At 46.2% G+C, this 22,613-nt stretch overlaps 2 protein-coding genes across 6 annotated transcripts in view; one reads left to right on the top strand and one right to left on the bottom strand.

Moving 5' to 3' along the window:
* Window positions 1–51: 51 nt before the first annotated feature.
* On the top strand, window positions 52–22,604 carry LOC103281800 (uncharacterized). Of its 2 annotated transcripts, XR_010001355.1 has the most exons (14): window positions 52–1,797; window positions 3,233–3,370; window positions 3,481–3,667; window positions 5,367–5,602; window positions 6,556–6,730; window positions 8,077–8,177; window positions 8,433–8,519; window positions 9,645–9,767; window positions 9,850–9,972; window positions 10,782–10,946; window positions 11,936–12,103; window positions 12,261–12,421; window positions 14,182–14,587; window positions 21,269–22,604. XR_010001355.1 is itself a non-coding variant. In XM_062965619.1 (13 exons), exons 1-13 carry the CDS (start codon window positions 1,719–1,721, stop codon window positions 14,245–14,247), a joined length of 1,809 nt encoding a protein of 602 aa, XP_062821689.1. In that variant the 5' UTR covers window positions 52–1,718; the 3' UTR covers window positions 14,248–14,679. The 2 variants fall into 2 exon arrangements, 1 of the variants encoding a protein (XP_062821689.1); XM_062965619.1 differs by lacking the exon at window positions 21,269–22,604 and having other exon boundaries at window positions 14,182–14,679.
* tp73 (tumor protein p73) overlaps window positions 15,617–22,613 on the bottom strand; it is a 43,811-nt gene continuing 36,814 nt past the window's right edge. For all 4 annotated transcript variants that reach the window (XM_062965615.1, XM_062965616.1, XM_062965614.1 and 1 more), the window contains 4 exons: window positions 21,263–21,417; window positions 19,795–19,927; window positions 19,603–19,696; window positions 15,617–18,350 (listed from right to left, as the gene is read on the bottom strand). In XM_062965615.1, coding sequence (XP_062821685.1) covers window positions 18,030–18,350; window positions 19,603–19,696; window positions 19,795–19,927; window positions 21,263–21,417 — 703 coding nt within the window. In that variant the 3' untranslated portion in view covers window positions 15,617–18,029. The remainder of the gene's footprint in view (window positions 18,351–19,602; window positions 19,697–19,794; window positions 19,928–21,262; window positions 21,418–22,613) is intronic.

Genomic DNA, 22,613 nt, shown 5'->3' with positions numbered 1-22,613 from the left:
TCGCCTATGGCTGAATCTGCACAGTTTGGAACAGCATTCTGTGGTTAGTGTAAACCAGTGGTTCCCAACCTTGTTTTGACCAGAGAACACATGACCAGGGCCCACTTGACTAGGGCCCACTTGGCCAGGGCCTACTTTGATGAGGAACCACATGATCGTGGTCTCGATAACAACTAGGGCCTACTTTGATGAGGAACCACTTGACTAGGGCTTACTTTGATGAGGAACCACTTGACTAGGGCCTACTTTGATGAGGAACCACTTGACTAGGGCCTACTTTGATGAGGAACCACTTGACTAGGGCTTACTTTGATGAGGAACCACTTGACTAGGGCCTACTTTGATGAGGAACCACTTGACTAGGGCCTACTTTGATGAAGAACCACTTGACCAGGGCCTACTTTGATGAGGAACCACTTAACCAGGGCCTACTTTGATAAGGAACCACTTGACTAGGTCCTACTTTGATGAGGAACCACTTGACTAGGTCCTACTTTGATGAAGAGCCACTTGACTAGGGCCTACTTTGATGAAGAACCACTTGACTAGGGCCTACTTTGATGAGGAACCACTTGACTAGGTCCTACTTTGATGAGGAACCACTTGACTAGGGCCTACTTTGATGAAGAACCACTTGACCAGGGCCTACTTTGATGAGGAACCACTTGACTAGGGCTTACTTTGATGAGTAACGACTTGACTAGGGCTTACTTTGATGAGGAACCACTTGACTAGGGCTTACTTTGATGAGTAACGACTTGACTAGGGCTTACTTTGATGAGGAACCACTTGACCAGGGCCTACTTTGACCAGGGACCACTTGACCAGGGAACACTCTCCAACATTAGTACCAAAAGGGTTACGAATCCATTGTTGGTCAACGTTAGATTCGGTTTGGTTATTTGGGATGCCGATTCAGAAAACCACATTGGAGAGACCACATCAGCAATAATTTCTGATACAGGACATATGCCATCCAGTAGTTGCCAGTTGCTCGCCTGCAGAAAACCATCTATATAAATAAAAAATGTTGCTACGAAATTTGGACACAACGTACCATTCAAACGGATGAGTGTTTTAAGGCATTCGCATGCCTATTATCATAAACCTGTCACAGCAGAGACAGGTAAAACTAGGCGAATCAGTGTCGTCAGCAACCGGTTCCTCCCATTAGCAACACAATGTACCATTCAAACTGATGAGTGTTTTAAGGCATTTGCATGCCTACTATTATAAACCTGTCACAGCTGAGACAGGTAAAACCATGCCCCTTAGCAACGGCCAATCAGATGGTTCTTCCTGTTAGCAAAGGCATTAGCAATGGCCAAGAGTCTCCTCCCTTTAGTAACTGGTGTGGGCGGGGCTGCAAGGGATGGCTAGTTGTTCTCGTTGCAATGGTGTAGTAACGACCATATTTTAGTTCTTGCGGACCACTCGTTGGGAACCACTGGTGTAGATGACTGTTGTTGCTCCATCCTTGAAAGCTTCCTAAGAATTCCACGGCTCAGAACTATTGGCCTTTGTCCTGAGGTCCCAACACATCTCGGAATCGGAAGCTTCAGAACAGAACAAACCCGGACTCGAGGCCATGACACCTGCAGTTTCCAGGTACAAGGATACTTTGATAGGCCTCACCAGCAGACCTGGAGCCACGTTGTCACCTGAGTCCCACTTGTAACTAGGAAAATGCAGGTGACGTGTATTGTTTCTAAGTAAAAATGCTGTCCACCCTCCTGGATTTTTTCCTCTTCTTCCTCTTACGCCTCGCCGCGACGCAAAATCTGAGCAAGATCCAAGGTAAGCCCCTTATATTCATTATATTAATTTTTTTCTGCCAAAGATGCGCTAGGTCTTATTCCCAGGGGATGTCTTGTTTAGAACAAAAAGTTCAATATTTATTATATACTAGCTGTGCCCGACCACACATTGCTGTGGCATAGTCATGTCGTTAGATATTGTCATGATCTCCAATCTTTGACATCTCCGGTCGGCTGACAAAGAACAGATGCCGGCCATAAAACGGGCCAGCCATAGAACCTCAATTACCCTCTGGTATGAGAGAGTCCCTATATAAATGGGCCAAAGAGAAGGTTCTGGTATTCTGTACAATGATGATGTCCTGATCTCCGATCTTTGACATCTCCGAACTCAGAGCAAGCGCTGACAAAGAACAGATGCCAGCCATAAAACGGGCCAGCCATAGAACCTCAATTACCCTCTGGTATGTGAGAGCCCCTATATAAATGGGCCAAAGAGAAGGTTCTGGTATTCTGTACAATAAAACCTGTTGGAATCTACCAGCGTGTGTCTTGGCGCTTTTTCTGGTGGAAGACTGACCCACAGCACAACTGGGAGAAGAGAACCCGACAGGGATCCCTCTGGTTGGGAAGCAGCCTGGCTTTGAAGCTGCAAGGCTGTTCAGTGGTATTCAAGGTGGCCAATGGAGGATCCCCCTGGTTAGGAAACAGCCTGGCTTTGAAGCTGCAAGGTTGTTCCATCCTGGCAAATTTTTTTTAAAGTCGTGTTAGGATCCGCATACAGCTACGAGGTCCTCTGGATAATGTTGTTGTTTCAGTTCCCGGGGGGCCTCTGCGCATGCGCGATAAGCAATTGGGGATTTTCTATCATTTGGACTTTATTTTTCTAGGTTTTTTTATTGAAAGACGTAGATTGGATGACTATGTCTCTTGTGGCCAAATTTGGTATGATTTGGTCTAGTGGTTTTGTTGTTTACTCCATGGGAAAAACACACATTACATCTATATATATAAAAGGGTAATGAAATTTCGGCCTAGGATAAAACAACAAAACTACACATCCCAGAAACACTAAACTTGGCAGCACAACCCCTCATCCATGCCTCTACGTTCATACAACAAAAAGCTCCAGCTACTCCAGAAAACAGCCAGGCTTTGAGACTGCAAGGCTATTCACTGCTATTCCACCTGGCCAACAAGAAATTCCCATAAGCCACAACAACGCGTGGCTGGGCAAAGCTAGTTTTTATATATATAGATTGTTAGGTAGTCGTCATCGCAAACCAGCATAACCAGACAAACTGAATCCTATCAAGAATTTCTTGTTACTACCATTATTTCCATGTACAACAATCTATGATACAGCAAAACTTCTACTAGGTCTTATTTTTGGGGGAAAAGGGTATGCATCCTTAAAGTCTACTGGAAGCGCTCCTCGGTTTATAGATTTATTTTTGTTGTCCTCACTTCCTTAGATCCATATAAACAGGAATGCGTTGAAAGACAGATTCATTGTCACCAGAAGGCAGTTTGTCAACAAGATGAGCTCACGTTGGATTTCTACTGCCGTTGCTTACCGGGATACAGAGGAGACGGGATACGCATCTGCCAAGGTGAGTTGGAGATGGGAAGACAACAATGACCCTGGTAAATATAAGGAAATATATAAGGAACAACTTCCATTCAGAAAAGAAAGCCAGAACTGCCTTTGTTGCCTACATAGACCCTGTATTTCGTGTCACCGTGTCCAACGCATCTGCCTGCGATGACGTGGGAGTTCAAGTGTGTCATCTCATGGTAACGGAACCAAACGTCACCTTCAATGTCTCGGTCTCCACCTCCGGCAACGTCCCACCGTACATCGTGCAGTGGTACAAATTCTACTCTGGACAAAGCCCGCAATTCAACAGGTATGACAACCCCAAATATGACCCTCAAGTCAAAGTATGAGTGGATGTACATCTCTCGGCATACCGTGTTGAGAATACATGCTAAATAGGTGGGTGTATTATGTGTGACTTAGATTGCCGTACTTTTTTTTTATTGTGTCAGAAGCGACTTGAGAGCATACTGCAAGTTGCTTCTGGTGTGAGAGGATTGGCCATCTACAAAGACATTGCCCAGGGGACATTGCCCGGGTGTGTTACTGGGAGACTTCTCTCATGTCCTCGCAAGCTAGAGCTGACAGACGGGAGCTCACCCAACTTGGCAAGGCAGAAGCTGAACGAAAAGAGATTGGCAAGGCAGAAGCTGAACGAAAAGAGATTGGCAAGGCAGAAGCTGAACGAAAAGAGATTGGCAAGGCAGAAGCTGAACGAAAAGAGATTGGCAAGGCAGAAGCTGAACGAAAACAGATTGGCAAGGCAGAAGCTGAACGAAAAGAGATTGGCAAGGCAGAAGCTGAACAAAAAGAGATTGGCAAGGCGGAAGCTGAACGAAAAGAGATTGGCAAGGCGGAAGCTGAACGAAAACAGATTGGCAAGGCGGAAGCTGAACGAAAACAGATTGGCAAGGCGGAAGCTGAACGAAAACAGATTGGCAAGGCGGAAGCTGAACGAAAAGAGATTGGCAAGGCGGAAGCTGGACGAAAAGAGATTGGCAAGGCGGAAGCTGGACGAAAAGAGATTGGCAAGGCGGAAGCTGCACGAAAAGAGATTGGCAAGGCGGAAGCTGAACAAAAAGAGATTGGCAAGGCGGAAGCTGAACAAAAAGAGATTGGCAAGGCGGAAGCTGAACGAAAAGAGATTGGCAAGGCGGAAGCTGAACGAAAACAGATTGGCAAGGCGGAAGCTGAACGAAAACAGATTGGCAAGGCGGAAGCTGAACGAAAACAGATTGGCAAGGCGGAAGCTGAACGAAAACAGATTGGCAAGGCGGAAGCTGAACGAAAAGAGATTGGCAAGGCGGAAGCTGAACGAAAAGAGATTGGCAAGGCGGAAGCTGAACGAAAACAGATTGGCAAGGCGGAAGCTGAACGAAAACAGATTGGCAAGGCGGAAGCTGAACGAAAAGAGATTGGCAAGGCGGAAGCTGGACGAAAAGAGATTGGCAAGGCGGAAGCTGGACGAAAAGAGATTGGCAAGGCGGAAGCTGAACGAAAAGAGATTGGCAAGGCGGAAGCTGGACGAAAAGAGATTGGCAAGGCGGAAGCTGGACGAAAAGAGATTGGCAAGGCGGAAGCTGGACGAAAAGAGATTGGCAAGGCGGAAGCTGGACGAAAAGAGATTGGCAAGGCGGAAGCTGGACGAAAACAGATTGGCAAGGCAGAAGCTGGACGAAAACAGATTGGCAAGGCAGAAGCTGGACGAAAACAGATTGGCAAGGCAGAAGCTGAACGACAGCCCTTTCTACCCAGCTGCAGGATCTGGCACAGAAATTACTTAAGTCTTCATTGTAAAATATATAAAAGTAGCTAAACTTACAATTATTTCTCCTTACTTCAACAATACTTTAAGCCTCATGTTCTTAAATTTGATATTTGCATTATTGTTTGCTGCTTTCACTTGCTGTCTATATTGAGAAACGTCCCAAAGCCAATTTGGGTCAGTGTTGCACATATTGAGGGTGAGGACAAGGATTTAGCTCTGAATTGTGTCCATTGCCTTGCAGTTATCGAAGAAGGCTGGGCGACACTCTGAGGGTGGTTATGGGCCACCACGGCCTGGCGCTGACCCTGCTTTCCATCAAGGAGGACGATTTTTACCCAAACCTTTTCTGGGCGGAAGTGAGGCTGCACCCATCGCCGGACAAACCAGCCAAGGCGGAGGTGTACGATCTGACGGTCTTTGAGATGTTGAATCCGTCTAGCTTGAGATACTACTTTGTGCTGGACAGCAGACCTATAGGTAAGTCTGCTCAACTTGGGATTCACTCAGTACTTGACTGATTGTGGACCTTATTTTGACTCGACAAGCTGAGGAGAACTTGTAAAGTCTCAATTAGAGTAAAAAATCAATACACAAAACCTTGACGTCTCTATGGTTCAGTGTGAGTAAACTCTGATCAAACACTCATCAAAAAAGGAACCATCTCCTTCTCGGAGTAGAACGGTAGAAGGTAAAAGCTTAGTCCTTCTCAGAAGAACCTCAGAGATGTAGATAGAGATTGGGATTTCAACCTCCGTTCTTTGGTAACGGAAGATAAGACCTTTTTCCTAGTCGTGCCTTGGCAACTGAAGATAAGGAACTGGAGGGGAAGGAGATAGAGAGGGTGTTTGGATTTCAACCTCCGTTCTTTGGTAACGGAAGATACGACCTTTCTCCTAGTCGTGCCTTGGCAACTGAAGATAAGGAACTGGAGGGGAAAGATCTTTCCCTTGAGATCAGTAGGAGACTCGATCTCCGGGAGGAAGGAGTCAGATTACGGGAGTCATGGAAACTTCGTGAGAAATCCTTGAAACCGGCCAGATGTCAAAGGCATGACTTCATGGCCTGTGGACCTTAAACGTGTTGGGTGTTACCGTGTACATCTTGGGTCTTGTTCCTGTACCACGTTCAAGTCCTTGTCTAAGATCTTTGGTCAAGTCTTGTGCTCATGTTCATGGATTCATGTTTTGGAAGATGGTTAAATGCTATGGAATCCTGGGATAGGCAGTTTGGTGATGGCAGAAATATCAAACCTACAACTCCTAGGAGTCCAAAGCATTGGACCATGGCAGTTCAAGTGGTGCCCGTCTGCACCCATTCTACACTGTGCCACCTTCTAATATTACTTTGGGTTATGATGTGAAGAGAGCGAGATTCTTATGAGTAAGTACATTGAATGGCTTCTCGATTGCCTTGTCTCTTTTCCGTTCTAGAGCTGGGCGAGTTCTTGGAAGGGGATGCTGTCGCCATTTACTTGCCCCAGTACCTCCAGCTTTCTCCTTCCAGCTTTGTCCAGTGGACCAAGGAGCCGCGGCCAATGGCAGTGCTGGGCAGCTCTCCGGTGGTCCTGGTTGACGCCACGGAAGGGATCGAGATCGGAAGCTTAAAGTACGCTTGCCTATAGAAACAAAGGCAGGGATTTTGTTCCACCACAAAGCAGACAATTCTCTACTAACTCAATTAAGGGTGTAAACTATTCCAGATTGGTCTTTAGAAGTAGACCGCTTAAGTATCTGGCTATAAGCAGCACCGACAAACGACACCACCGTCGTAATTCAGCTGACCACAGCGGTTCTAAGGCTTTATTATATTCAATTATATACAACTACAAAGTCCATCGCTCATAGGACCCATGCTTTCCCAAACAAGGGCAAAGCATGTCCTCCCTCTTTGCACTTCTGCCGGCAACTCCCACATTCCATAGCAGAATGACAAATGTCCTGTCGGCACTTCTGAGACTGGAAGGCTTGACCTATTGGCTAGGCAGGCTATCAATCAAGCTGGCCTGCCATTAACCCGTGTGCTGCTGGAAACCATGCTGGAATACACAGTTGCAAAACCCCACAAAACATTTCACACTTGCAGCACAATAACACCAACACTCCTCCCTATAGAGACACACACTTCACAACTCTAAACACCTTGCTTGTAAAAGTCGACAAGCTGCTTCAAAAGCCACGTTGCGACTTCGGAAATCAGAGTCTTATCATCTGAAAAATGCTTGCCCTTCAAAAATAACTTTATTGTTGGAAAGAGGTGGAAGTCCTACATGCCACACATGTACTTTCCGTGGAAAGAAAGTCCATATGTGGCATGCAGGCAGGCCCAGAGCGCCCGCATCTGCCAGGGCCTGCAACTGAGCGCCTCTTACACAGCTGGCTGCAGGCCCTGGCAGGCACAGGCACTCCTGCACACCACACAAGCAAGAATAACTTTATTGTTGGAAAGAGGTGGAAGTCCTACATGCCACACATGTACTTTCAGTGGAAAGAAAGTCCATATGTGGCATGCAGGCAGGTCCAGAGCGCCCGCATCTGCCAGGGCCTGCAGCCGAGCGCCTCTTACACAGCTGGCTGCAGGCCCTGGCAGGCACAGGCACTCCTGCACACCACATAAGCAAGAATAACTTCATTGTTGGAAAGAGGTGGAAGTCCTACATGCCACACATGTACTTTCCGTGGAAAGAAAGTCCATGTGTCATGCAGGCAGGCCCAGAGCGCCCGCATCTGCCAGGGCCTGCAGCCGAGTGCCTCTTACACAGTTTACCCGAATTGCACACATCTAATATATACTCGTATAACAGTTTTGTGTCCCGTGTTATTATTTACGTCATGACGCTAGGAAAAGGGGAAGTTCAAACATTGGGAGATGAAAGCGTAAATAAATGATGTAAATAAATAAATTTAGGGGTCTCCACAATTGTCCCATTTCCACCTCTCTTTGCCTTTCCCCAGGGAACAAGATTTTGGCTACATCCGAGCACTGGTTTACGATTTCAGCCCCGACCTTCCCGGACGTGTGTTGGTAGCTCAGAGGCTCTTCCTCGTGAAGAAAGGTACTAGATCTCTCTTTCTAAAAGATCACTTTGTGGCTCGGAGACATGATTTAATATAATGTTGATTCAGGGTGCTTCCAAACAGAGGACTCCTAGTGTTATCGGTTTACGAATGTTTTGGGAATGGGACATGATAAGACATCGGTGTCACTAAAGTCGGCAGCTTGTAGTGTCCCGCCGATGGATGTCTTCCTGTGCCACAATATTATAGTTATTTCATAAACTCCATCGTTGTGTTCTCTTTTTTCCTGCCAGATATCAGCAAAACGTGTGTTGGGAATCGCAACGCGGCCAACTGTTACTGCAAGCCCGGATTTGAGGGAAACGGTGTACACTGTGTCGGTAAATCATTGTGAGCTTTGCTTCTTGATGCCTTTGCTTTATTGTTGTGTTTTTATATTGTCTGTTGCCTGGGCTTGGCCCCATGTAAGCTGCCCTGAGTCCCTTCGGGGAGATGGGCCGGGGTATAAAAATAAAATTATTATTATTATTATTATTATTATTATTATTATTATTATTATTATTATTAATTTATTAGAGCTCAGTACAAAGCTAATTCTCAATATGCCATTGAGCAATATATATGAATACAGCGAACAAACTTGCTCCTCGCTGTAAAATATTGACATTTCTTGAACCAGAGACGCAAGTGACTTGCCTTCCGTTGTGGTCCGAGTGTCGGACTACAACTCTCAAAAGCAGAATGCAAATCCTTTTTTTAAAAAAATAGTTTTTATTGTGAGTTTTTCAGGAAGTTTACAATGTAGAGGGAGAATACAAATCCTCACTCAGCCATGGGAACCCGTTGGGTGGCCTTGGGCAAGTCATATTTTTGTATCTCTGATTTTCATTAATATTAGGTGTGTTCGTTGGGTTTCCATGAGGAGAAAGACGGGATAGAAATAAAGAAGATGATGACAATAATAATAGATGGAAACCTCTCTAATAATAATAATAATAATAATAATAATAATAATAATAATAATAATAATAATGATGTCCGACACGTGATCCAATACAACAGCCAGCATAGTGATCTTGTTGCATATATAATAATAATAATAATAATAATAATAATAATAATAATAATAATATCCGACACGTGATCCAATACAACAGCCAGCATTGTGATCTTGTTTGCTGTGTATTCATCTTGTTATGTATCACACAACAACAACAACAACAACAACAATAATAATAATTATAGGAAACCTTTCCACCGATAGTGGCTGTTGTACAGCTCTTCGGAAGTCATGCAATCGGTTCAGTATACGCAACATTTGTTTCTTGTACAATATTGTGTATATATAATCTTCAGACCATATACAGAAGGTGTCTATGAAACATAAACGAGTTCCAGATTTAGACCTTTCCAAGTTGTCTTATTATGGTGGTGTGACCCTCCAAGGCAGTGGTTTGCAACCTATTTGCACCAGGTACTTAAACTCATTTCCTTTTTCTTTAAAGACGTGGATGAGTGTGCGGACGGGACGAGCTGCCTTCCAGAGGCAGAGTGTGTCAACATCTACGGGTCTTATTTGTGCCGCTGCCCGGAAGGTTTCGAAGGAGACGGTCGGGTCACCTGCATAGGTAGAGGAAGCGTCGACTCTCTCCTCAACTGGACACGAGGATAGAAAACTTGACGTTGCTTCTCTCGCGCCTTGTTTTTTAGACGTGGATGAATGCATAAAGGGAAGCCATTCCTGCAACCGCGACGCAGTGTGCTTGAACACTTTGGGCTCTTACGACTGCATGTGCCAAAGCGGGTTCGTTGGCGACGGCATCCACTGCAGAGGTAACAAGACGCAATATTTTTCCATAAAGTCATGTCCGAAGCCACCCCAGATAGGTTGAAGGTCCACCTTACCCACATTATATTTCTGACACAGTTGTCACATTGACTTTGACTTATGGTGAACCTATGAATGAGAGACACCCAAGTCACTGTATCGTCAGCATAGATGACTGAAGGCCATCGCTTCCTTGATTGAGTCTTTCCATCTGGAACGTGGTCTTCCTCCTGTTAGGGATTCCTTGTCTTCAGAAGAAGAAGGGGAGCAGGAAAGTGTTCAGGAATCAGAGGAGGAGTTCTTGCAAGTGCCCACATTTCAGGAAAGGCGAAAGAAAACAGAACAGAGACCCTGTTCAGCTAGAATAGCTGCCAGAAACGCTAAAGTAATTGGGAACCGTGGGCTATAAATCGGAAGCAGGAGTAGTCAGCTTTCGCTGGTAACGAACAAACGACTCTGATGCTTAAGCCTTCGCTCCTCCTTATTGCTTTCCACCTTGACTTTTCTACTGAACCTTGCCGTCTTGTGGCATGTCTAAAATACGACAGCCTATGTTGTTGAGGTCATCTTAGCTTCTAGGAAGAGTTGGTTTGTTCTAGGACCCAATTATTTGTCTTTCTATCAGCCCACAATATCTCTTGGGCCTTGATCGGTTGACCAATCAAAAGTATCACTCCTTGGTTGATTTTGTACTATTTCTAAACTCGGGATTTTTTGTTTGCTTCTCCACCAATGAGTTGTGGTTAAGTACTTTAGAAGAGAAGGAGAAGAAGGAGTAAGACTGCTCTTCGTCTGCTCTTCTCTCCCCTTGCAGCCAAAAGCACCTGGACCCCTTGGTCTCCGTGGTCCGTCTGTTCCGCCACCTGCGGCTTCCAGAACCGGATCCGGATCCGCCGGTGCACTCACCCGGAGAGCGGCATGCGCTGTGTGGGTCCTTCTGCCGACCTCAAGCCGTGCCTTGACCTCCCGTCTTGTCCCGGTAAGGTTGGTTTTGTGTCCAAAACAGGAGATAAAATCGCCTCGCAAACTGAGACAATAGTGTTGTGCATTCGGGGTAAAACCTGACCTGTTTCGTGTCCTGGCTTTCAGCGGGGGTCCTGATCTGCTTTTTGAGCACCTTCCGAAATCAGGAGAGCAGATAGATATCTATTTTCGGTGCCAAAAAATCTGCAGATATCTATTTTCACTCTCTGGTGTCAAAAGATCCGTTTTCTATTGGCCCAATTATTGGGAGGGAGGGGCTTCCCTTACCAGTGCGCAGTTTAAGGAGGCTTCTTCTTACCTTCTGTTTCTACTCTAGAGTAGGAGGCACGTGGCTGGCTGCAGGTCCTGACAGGCACGGGCGCTCTTACATGCCACACGTGTACCCTTCTTGGAAAGAGAGTGCATATGTGACATGCAAGCAGGCCCAAAGTGCCTTCACCTGCCAGGACCTGCAGCCAAGCGCTTCTAGAGTAAGAGGTGCTCGGCTGGCTGCAGGCCCTGGCAGGCACGGGCCCTCCTGCACAACACACACACCCACTTTCCAAAGAAAGTGCATGTATGATGTGCAGGCAAGCATAGAGCACCTGTGCTTGTCAGGGCCTGCAGCTGAGCGCCTCTTATTCAGCTGGCTGCAGGTCCTGGCAGGCACGGGCCCTCCTGCACACTGCACATGCACTCTCTTTCCAAAGAGAGTGCGTGTCTGGTGTGCAGGCAGGCCCAGAATACCTGCACTTGCCAGGGCCTGCAGCCGAGCACCTCTTACTCAGCTGGCTGCAGGCCCTGGCAAGCATGGGCACTCCTGCACACCACACATACAGTCTTTCCAAGGAGAGTTCATGTGTGGTGTGCAGGCCAACTTAGAGCACCCGTGCCTGCCAGGGCTTGCAGCCAAGCGCCTCTTACTCTAGAATCCTTGGTTCCTGTCTCCACACACACATTGATTGCCACCAAAATGTAGTCTATGTTTCTCCTTCTTTCCCTTAGTGGATGGCCACTGGTCAGAATGGTCACCCTGGTCGATGTGTACGGAGACGTGTGCAGGGGTCAAGGAACGGATCCGGACCTGTGACAGCCCTGGACCTTCCGGAGGAGGGAAGCCGTGCCAAGGAGAGAAGGTCCAGTTCGCCATGTGTGAGAGCAAACCGTGTCCAGGTACCGGTCCCACTGCCATGATACCATGGGATTCGTCCTGGGAACCTAATACATGTTTTGAGCTGCGATGGGGAGTGGGTGCAAATTATGCACTGAACAGCTTGCAACATGACATCCCATATCACAAGGGGCATTTGGTGTTTTGTCTCCTCAACAGTGGACGGAGGGTGGTCTGCTTGGACCTCGTGGACTCCTTGCCCCGTCTCCTGCGGACTCGCCATTGTGAGCCGAACCCGGCAATGCAACGTTCCGGCCCCAAAACACGGAGGGAAGACCTGCAGTGGCCACGGATATGAGGAAGGCTCCTGCGGATTTCCAGTGAGGAACAACAGGGGCATTGATGCCAGAGGCTGATGGTTTAACTGAGTATTTTCAGAGGATTGTGGGCTTTGCTGTGGCACAAAGTGATGGGCTCTCAAGTCTAGGAAATGATGTTTCTCTCAGTGAGGAAACTGGCTCGGAAAGTTCAGGTTCTCAAGGCCAGGCCGAGGAGTTAGAAGTAGCAATAGAAAACAAGGAACCGAGTGAAGAGCAGAGTGATAAGGAGGGTTCCCAGGAGAAACCATGTTAATGTGGGATTTGTGTATTGGTAGTGTTTAAATGCAATTTGTGCCATGCTTGTATTGCAACTGATTGCATCATCCAGAATGTACCATAGTGTGGAAAGAGTTAATTGCCAAGAAGCTATGATGACCTTGATGTGTGGCTGGAACTAGGGAGTATCCAGACACAAGTGTTTGTGCATATTGATTGCCAAGAAGCTTTGATGATCTTGATGTGTGGCTGGAACTAGGGAGTATCCAGACACAAGTGTTTGTGCATATTGATTGCCAAGAAGCTTTGATGACCTTGATGTGTGGCTGGAACTAGGGAGTATCCAGACACAAGTGTTTGTGCATAACGGATTGCGTCAGTTCAGTTGAGTTCTGTCTGCCTAGAGTTCGAGTCAAGTTCTGTTGGAGAACAGAACAGTCCTGTGTTCATCTGTCGTCTGCAAGTCTGTTTGTGTTGATTACTGCTGCATACAGCAAAACTTTGTAAATAGTTTTAGCAACGTCTCTGAGTGTCTCTTCGTTCTGCGCTTCACTGCTTCCATCCAACTACTGCTGCGCTGCAAATACTCTGACAAACCACATGTATCTATGGAGATCAATGAAAGTCTCCATTTACAAATCAGAGCCGAAAATAGATTACGTGGGAAAGTTTGGGAGAAAATTCATGGGAGACGTAATGCTTTCATGGGTGGCTATTAAACAAGTTGTTTACTTTAGGATCAGTTCAGGCAACGCTGTGTGAGAGTGAGAAGCTAAGCCTGCGTTCTCTTGCTCTTGGTTCAAGTCAAGACTTGGATTTTAATATCCTGGGATAGAAAACAATAGAAAACAAGGAACCGAATGAAGAGTGGAGTGATAAGGAGAGTTCCCAGGAGAAACCACATGTATCTATGGAGAACAATGAAAGTCTCCATTTACAAATCAGAGCCGAAAATAGATTACGTGGGAAAGTTGGGGAGAAAATTCACGGGAGACATAATGCTTTCATGGGTGGCTATTAAACAAGTTGTTTACTTTAGGATCAGTTCAGGCAACACTGTGTGAGAGTGAGAAGCTAAGCCTGCGTTCTCTTGCTCTTGGTTCAAGTCAAGACTTGGATTTTAATATCCTGGAATAGAAAACAATAGAAAACAAGGAACCGAATGAAGAGCGGAGTGATAAGGAGAAACCACATGTATCTACGGAGAACAATGAAAGTCTCCATTTACAAATCAGAACCGAAAATAGATTACGTGGGAAAGTTGGGGGAAAAATTCACGGGAGACATAATGCTTTCATGGGTGGCTATTAAACAAGTTGTTTAAGATTAGTTCAGGCAACGCTGTACGAGAGTGAGAAGCTAAGCCTGCGTTCTCTTGCTCTTGGTTCAAGTCAAGACTTGGATTTTAATATCCTGGAAGTTTTCTATGTTCAAGTTTTTACTAGTTGTGCCTTCTTGCTTGTGTTTTGCGATATGGTCACAATCTTTAATACGAGCCTTCCCCTCTTTTGTTGCTTCATCTCTGTCTTTTATTTTGCTTGCAGGCGGCTTTCTGTCAATACCTGACAAAACCCTATGAATCGACGATATCAAGGAAACCGGTTGACTGAGTAACTGGCAAGAAGGACGTTGACGACAAGACCGAGTTTCCTTGATGGTTTCTGCAATTGTGATGGAAATGGGTCCCAGAACCGAACCTAGTTCCCTGTGGTTGGGGTACGACCAGAGACATAGATGGGTACCCAGAAACCATTTCTGGGAAGACTTCAAGGGACATAGCAAAAGCTACCTTCAGAAGAAAATTGTGCAAACTTCACAGAATTGTCTTCTCTGGAACGAGAGAACCGGATAATGTGAGGAATGTTCATAGATTGTGGAGCGATTTCGACACAAACGGGTCGTGTTTGGGATTCCTGTGGATGGAAACTAACTACAGATAAACAACGAATGGTAAGAAGCTCCAGACCAGATCGAAGAACGGTGCCTTCTAACCAAAGTCCTGTCAATTATGAAGATGATTAAAGGTTAATTTCCACTAATAATATTGCCTTGGGTCTCAGTTCTCTGAGAGTTTCCCTTTTTTGTTTAGTTTGTTTGTTTGACCGAGCCAGCTGCAATAAATCACTACTGACCAAGAGTTTGAAGCCAGCCCGGTTTGGATTGAGCTCCCGACCATTAATAGCCTAGCTCGCTTTTGACCTAAGCAGCTCGAAAGACTGTCGAGTAGGAAATTTATTGTCGAGCAGGAAATTTACATCTGTCGAGTAGGAAATTTAGGAACTGCTTTATGCAGTACCTATTTTACGTCACCATAAAAACGTGTGGAAGAATGAGGAAGTACTCCCATCAAGGGCTCGGGTGTCACAGCGGACGATGAAGCGGCAGATGCGGGAAGGCTAATTAAACTATTTTACGTCACCATAAAAACGTGTGGAAGAATGAGGAAGTACTCCCATCAAGGGCTCGGGTGTCACAGTGGATGATGAAGCGGCAGATGCGGGAAGGCTAATTAAACTATTTTACGTCACCATAAAAACGTGTGGAAGAATGAGGAAGTACTCCCATCAAGGGCTCAGGTGTCACAGTGGATGATGAAGCGGCAGATGCGGGAAGGCTAATTAAACTATTTTACATCACCATAAAAACGTGTGGAAGAATGAGGAAGTACTCCCATCAAGGGCTCGGGTGCCACAGTGGATGATGAAGCATTAGAATCGAGGCTATGCTCGATTCTGTGGCCGGAATCGAGCATACTCTCAAGAAGCCGGAAAATGTTAAATTGCCTCTGTGTCTGTCTATATATCGTATGTTTAATGGCATTGAATGTTTTGCCATGTACATGTGCATTGTGATCCGTCCTGAGTGAGAAAGAAGGGCGGAATATAAATACTGTAAATAAATAATTATCAAGACAGGAAAACGCACACACATGGAGATAGACGTACGTGTCTACACACAAGACAGAGCCAGATAGACAGGTTTCCTTCTCCCTTTGGGAGCAAACAACATTTGCAATACGTTTATTGTGTTACTAACAAAAAGAGAGAGAGCTATAAAACTAACACATTTTACCCCAAATATAGCATGATCGTGAAACGGAAACAAATCTCACAACTGACCAAGCAAAACACTCTTTGTGTTTGTGTGCGACAGCTACTCCTAGTTTAGGTGCAGACACTGGCAGACGCGTGTGCTTTCCGGGCTTGTGTGCACATCACAACACATACACACTCTCCTTGGAAAGAGAGTGAATGTGTGGTGCGGTGTACAGTGCCTTCAGCTGGCATTCGGCTGCATGCCAAGGAATGTGTGTGTCTGGCATGGTGTGCAGTGCCTGCAGCCGAGCGCCTTACTCTAGAGTAAGAGGTGCTTGGCTGCAGGCACTGTGCCTGCACGCCACACACACACACACTCTTTCCAAGGAATGTATGTGTCTGGTATGTTGTGCAGTGCCTGCAGCCGAGCGCCTTACTCTAGAGTAAGAGGCATTCGGCTGCATGCCAAGGAATGTGTGTGTCTGGCATGGTGTGCAGTGCCTGCAGCTGGGCGCCTTACTTTAAAGTAAGAGGTGTTCGGTTGCATTCGCTGTGCCTGCATGCCACACACACACACTCTTTCCAAGGAATGTGTGTGTGTGGCATGTTGTGCAGTGCCTGCAGCCGAGCGCCTTACTCTATAGTAAGAGGGATTTATGTATTTTTGGAATGTCCAGCGTGTATTTTTATTTTCTTGGCAGGATTGGGATAGGAATAAAAGAATCTTCCTCTTTGTGTTCGCGGCGTAGTATGTCTTACTCATCTGTCCACACAGACACACACACAAATAGACTTTACAACAACATAGGATATGTACAACATACACAGAAAGGTCCCTCTAATGCGAGGGATCGTGGAATTATAAAAAGTTGTTTTTTCATTCCAGAAAGAATGGTAGGATTCGGGGACGGGGAGACATTTTTTTTGGCAGTCTATTGAAGGAAATAAGTTTGGTACCAAGCAGTCTTCGTGATGCTCCAAGGCAGGAGAAGCCATGGATTAAAACCAAAGTCAAGAGTTGAAGGAGAGCGCAAGGGCCATCCAGTCTAACCGTCTTTGAGAAGATAGATCTTGAGGAACATAGTGGTCCTCAGTGGGTCCTTTGTACAAAGAACATGGCAACGTATCAGTTGGTTTCAACCAAGTTGAACGTGACCACCAAACATCTAATGCTGGTGGGTCGGTTTCAGCCAAGATGTTCTTCTGTTGAACGTGACCAACAAATATCTAATGCTGGTTGATTGGTTTCAACCAAGATGTTCCTCTATTGAACGTGACCACCAAACACCTAATGCTGGTGGATTGGTTTCAACCAAGATGTTCCTCTGTGGAATGTGACCACCAAACATCTAATGCTGGTGGGTCGGTTTCAACCAAGATGTTCCTCTGTGGAATGCGACCACAAAACATCTAATTCTGGTTGGTCGGTTTCAACCAAGATGTTTCTCTGTTGAGTGTGACCACGAAACATCTACTGGTGGTTGAGTGCAGAAGTTGTGTAGCATGGAAAGAACACAAACTACCAAAGACTCTACCCATGAACCGGCAAATGGGAACTATCAGTTGGTTTCAACCAAGTCTTGTCCATGGGTTGGACGTGACCACCAAACATCTAATGCTGGTTGAGTCCGTAAGTCGTTCAGATGGGAAATAATACAACCTGTTGGTTTCAACCAAGTCATGTCCTTCGGTTGGACGTGACCACCAAACATCTAATGCTGGTTGAGTCCGTAAGTCGTTCAGATGGGAAATAATACAACCTGTTGGTTTCAACCAAGTCATGTCCGTCGGTTGGACGTGACCACCAAACATCTAATGCTGGTTGAGTCCATAAGTCGTTCAGATGGGAAATAATACAACCTATTGGTTTCAACCAAGTCATGTCCGTCGGTTGGACGTGACCACCAAACATCTAATGCTGGTTGAGTCCATAAGTCGTTTAGATGGGAAAGAATACAACCTATTGGTTTCAACCAAGTCATGTCCGTTGGTTGGACGTGACCACCAAACATCTAATGCTGGTTGAGTCCTTAAGTTGTTTAGATGGGAAATAATACAACCTACTTGTGCCAAAGGTTCTCCAAGCGAACCACTGCGCCTTAATGGAGCAAACAGATTGGTCCTTTGCATTACAACGTAGTACAAAGAAAATGGGAATGTAGAAGTCGGTTTCAACCAAGACATGTTCATAGGCTGAACACAAAACATCTACCGTAAGTTGACTCGCGTGGAAAGAACATTTTCGGAGGGGAGTGGTAGCTCCATGAGGTGACCCACCGTTGTGCCTCAAGTTCTGAGAAATACTTTGGGTGTCTCGTATCTGCCCGGCTTTCGGAATTTGTCTAAATTTGATGTCCTCAGTTGATTTCCCCCTCCGTGAACTCCTCTTTGATGGAGTGCTTGCGGGACTTGCAGTCCGGGAGGTCGAAGCCAAAGTCCGCCCACTCGTCTGCCCCGCCGCGGTTGGGGATGGTGATGGTGTGGCGCACGCGGAAGTGCACGGCCTCCATGACGCGCTGCCGCTGCAGCTCCCCCGACGCGCCGATGGAGATGGTGGAGGCGTTGCCGCTGGAGCGGATGAGCTGCTGGGCGCCGTAGTCGTGGCCCTGCTTCAGGTCCTGGAGGCCCCTCCAGATGATCATCCGGTATTGCTCGGGGATCTTCAGAAGAACAAGGTCCTACCAAGGAAAACGTGGGAGAGGAATCAAGTCATGGGACTCTAGAGTTGGAAGAGACCACAAAGGCCACCTGGTTGTTCATTCTTGACTCGTTTCGTGTCCCGCCTTTTGGTGGAGCCTCCCGAAATCAGTAGGGCAGAAATTTATTTTCTTTTTGGGTACCCAGAAGATCTGTTTTCTATCAGACTGTTATGGGGAGGCTTGCTATCCAGACTCCCCTTCCCAGTGCATGCTTTAAGGAGGTTTCTTACCTCCAATTTCTTCTACTCTAGGGGAGGCGCTCGGCTGCAGGCACTGGCAGGCGTGTGTGCTTTCCGGGCCTGTGTGCACATCATAACACACACATACTCTCCTTGGAAAGAGAGTGAGTGTGTGGTGTGACATACAGGCATGCCTACAGTACCTTCAGCCGAGCACCTCTTACTCTATAGTAAGAGGTGCTTGGCTGCAGGCCCTGTGCCTGTACACCGCACCACACACACTCTCTTTCCATTGTGGTGTGCAGGTGTGCCTGCAGCTGAGCACCTTTAGAGTAAGAGGCATTTGACTGCATACACTGCCTGCATACCGCACCACACACACACACTCTCTTTCCAAAGAGATTGTGTGTGTTATGTGGTTTGCAGGCGTCCCTGCAGTGCCTGCAGCTGAGCACCTCTTACTCTACAGTAACAGGTGCTTGGCTGCAGGCAGTGGGCATGCACTCCATGCCAGACATGCACTGTCATTGGAAAGAGAGTGCATGTGTGGTGTGCAGGCCCAGAAAGTGCGCACCTGCTAGAACCTGCAGCTGAGCGCCTCTTACTCATGCCACACACACACTCTCTTTCCAAGGAGAGGATGTGTGTGGTATGGTGTGCAGGCGTCCCTGCAGTGCCTGCAGCCGAACGCCTCTTACTCTTCAGTAACAAGTGCTTGGCTGCAGGCACTGAGCTTGCACTCCATGCCACACATGCACTCTCATTAGAAAGAGAATGCATATGTGGCATGCAGGCCCGGAAAGTACATGCCTGCTAGTACCTGCAGCTGAGCGCCTCTTACTCTAGAATAAGAGGCGCTCGGCTGCAGGTACTGGCAGACATGCACTTTCCGGGCCTGCACGCTACATACACACTCTCTTTCCAATGAGAGTGAGTGTGTGGCGTGGCGTGCAAGCTGAGATCCTTTTCGAATTTCTTACATGACCCACAATTCCCAGCAATGCTTTCTGAGAGAGAAGGAGCAACGGATCTTTTCGAAAGAGCGCAGTTACCTCTAGGGTTAGATTCTGCAGCTGGTAAAGGGTCTGCAACCCTTGTGAGGTGAAGTAGTCGATGCAGTTGGAGCACCCCAATCCTGTTAAAAAACTGCGTAAGGAAGGGAAATCAATCAGTAGGGGGAATGACGGCAGTGTCGAATACATTCTGACCACCAAATTGCACGAGCAGGGGGACCACCAACCTACCTGACAAGGCTTGGATCCGGGTTGTAGGGCGGAGGGGGGCTGCAGTGCGCCCCGGAGACCATGGACTGCGAGGAGTGGCCGCCGTTCATGTCGCCGTTGGACTGCATGGGGTGGCTGTTCAGTATTCCTGGCCCTGGTCCAAGGAAGAAGAGCAAGCCCTGGTGAGTTTGCAAACACTTTCAGCCAAAGCCTGACCACGTCAACGTAAGTCTCCTTGGTAGGTAAGTGGACGCTGGGCCTCATGGTGCAATCCCAAAGGTAATGAAAGTAACGAAGGAAAACGGGTTCTGAGTACAACTCTAGAGCGATCTATTTGCGTTCCTCTGAAAGCAAAACAAGTTCCGCGCACAACTCTAGAGCGATCTGTTTGCGTTCCTCCGAAAGCAAAACGAGTTCCGCGCTCAACTCTAGAGCAATCTATGTGCTTTCTTCCGAAAGTGAAACAAGTTCTGCACACAACTCTAGAGCGACCTATTTGCGTTCCTCCGAAAGCAAAACGAGTTCTGTGCACAACTCTAGAGCGATCTATTTGCTTTCCTCTGAAAACAAAACGAGTTCTGTGCGCGACTCTAGAGCGATCTATTTGCTTTCCTCCAAAAGCAAAACGGGTTCTGCGCACAACTCTAGAGCGATCTATTTGCTTTCCTCAAAAAGCAAAACGAGTTCTGTGCACAACTCTAGAGTGATCTATTTGCTTTCCTCCGAAAACAAAACGAGTTCTGCGTGCGACTCTAGAGCGATCTATTTGCTTTCCTTCGAAAGCAAAACCAGTTCCACGCACAACTCTAGAGTGATCTGTTTGCGTGCCTCTGAAAGCAAAACGAGTTCTGCACACAACTCTAGAGCGATCTATTTGCTTTCCTCCGAAAGCAAAACGAGTTCCGCGCACAACTCTAGAGCGATCTATTTGCATTCCTCCGAAAGCAAAACGAGTTCCGCGCACAACTCTAGAGCGATCTATTTGCATTCCTCCGAGAGCAAAACAAGTTCCGCGCACAACTCTAGAGCGATCTATTTGCTTTCCTCCGAAAGCAAAACGAATTCCGCGCACGACTCTAGAGCGATCTATTTGCTTTCCTTCGAAAGCAAAACCAGTTCCACGCACAACTCTAGAGTGATCTGTTTGCGTGCCTCTGAAAGCAAAACGAGTTCTGCACACAACTCTAGAGCGATCTATTTGCTTTCCTCCAAAAGCAAAACGGGTTCTGCGCACAACTCTAGAGCAATCTATTTTCTTTTCTCCAAAAGCAGAACGAGCTCCACGCACAACTCTAGAGCGATCTATTTGCTTTCCTCTGAAAGCAAAACGAGTCCCACGCACAACTCTAGAGCAATCTATTTGCGTTTGTCTGAAAGCAAAACGAGTTCTGTGCATAACTCTAGAGCGATGTTTTCCTCCATCTCTAGACACTATATTGCTGTTGATGCAACTTAATACATTAGGAAAATGCTGCTTTTTGTGTCTTACCCATAGGCCCCAGATTTGGCCCGGTGTTGGGGCCGTGCTGTTGCGGCTGGCCGACTAACTGGTTCACCGATGGCAGTTTGTTGACCCCTCCTGCGTGGAGCTTGTTCATCGGGGACAGGACCGGACCGTACGAAGACGGAGGCTGCAGGTGAGTCCTGTGTGTTATATGAGAAGTTTGAAACATTCATTTTCAATAGGATGCATTTGTTACAATTAGAGTTAGCAGATGAATTGCACTATTGCGCATGCTTGCGTTCTCAAGGAGGAAGTAGAGACATCCACAAATATGGATGCTGCACAACATTCCCAACACCAAATATGTCTGGATGCATAATATGTTCCAGCGTGAAAGATATCCCAGTGCATAATGTGTTCCAATGTGCAATAATAATACATTTTATTATTGCACATTGGGATGTGTTCCTAGGTGAAATATGCTCATGTATATAATGTGTTCCAATATGTAATATGTTCCAATGTGAAATATATCCCAGTACATAATGTGTTCCAATGTGCAATAATAATAATACACTTTATCATTGCACATTGGGATGTATTCCTAGGTGAAACATGCTCATGTATATAATGTGCTCCAATATGTAATATGCTCCATTGTGTAATATATCCCAGTACATAATGTGTTCCAATGTGCAACAATAATAATAATACACTTTATTATTGCACTTTGGGATATGTTCCTAGGTGCAATAAACATGTATATAATGTGTTCCAATATGCAATATGCTCCAATGTGCAATGTATTTCCAATGTGAAATAATACTACACTTTATTATTTCACACTGGGAATGTGTTCCTATGTGCAATATGCTCCTCTGCAATGAGTTCCTTGATTTGGTATATAATGTGTTCCAATATGTAATATGCTCCAATGCGAAATATATCCCAGTACATAATGTGTTCCAATGTGAAATAATAATACACTTTATTATTTCACATTGGGATGTTTTCCTATGCTCATGTGCAATGTGTTCTTAGTTTAATATGCTCATGTGAAATGTGTTCCTATGTGCAATATGCTCATGTGCAGTGTGTTCCTAAGTGAAATATGCTCATGTGAAATGTGTTCCTAGGTGCAATATGTGTTCCAGCATGAAATATGCTCCAATGTGCAATGTCTCCCAGTGCATGATATGTTCCAATGTGCAATGTTTTCCAATGTTTTCTGATGTGAAATATACCCCAATATCTAATGTGCTCCAAAGTGTAATATGTCAAAATGAATCGTGTGTCGGTGTACTTTGTGTCCCCATGTACAATATAGCCTAATGCACACATTCCAATGTGCAATATGTCCCAATGCACAACAACTTCTAATGTCCAATATGCCTCA

Source organism: Anolis carolinensis, unplaced genomic scaffold (genome assembly GCF_035594765.1).
Source record: "Anolis carolinensis isolate JA03-04 unplaced genomic scaffold, rAnoCar3.1.pri scaffold_15, whole genome shotgun sequence".
Lineage (NCBI taxonomy): Eukaryota > Metazoa > Chordata > Lepidosauria > Squamata > Dactyloidae > Anolis > Anolis carolinensis.
This window is presented reverse-complemented; position numbering and strand designations above follow the sequence as displayed.

What these genes read in the sequence shown, in the direction of transcription:
- LOC103281800 (XM_062965619.1), top strand. Translation starts at nt 1,719, where the DNA reads ATGCTGTCCACCCTCCTGGATTTTTTCCTCTTCTTCCTCTTACGCCTC. An exon ending in AAATCTGAGCAAGATCCAAG is followed by an intron (nt 1,798 to 3,232) that starts GTAAGCCCCTTA and finishes TCACTTCCTTAG; the next exon opens with ATCCATATAAACAGGAATGC. An exon ending in AAGGCTCCTGCGGATTTCCA is followed by an intron (nt 12,422 to 14,181) that starts GTGAGGAACAAC and finishes TTTTGCTTGCAG; the next exon opens with GCGGCTTTCTGTCAATACCT.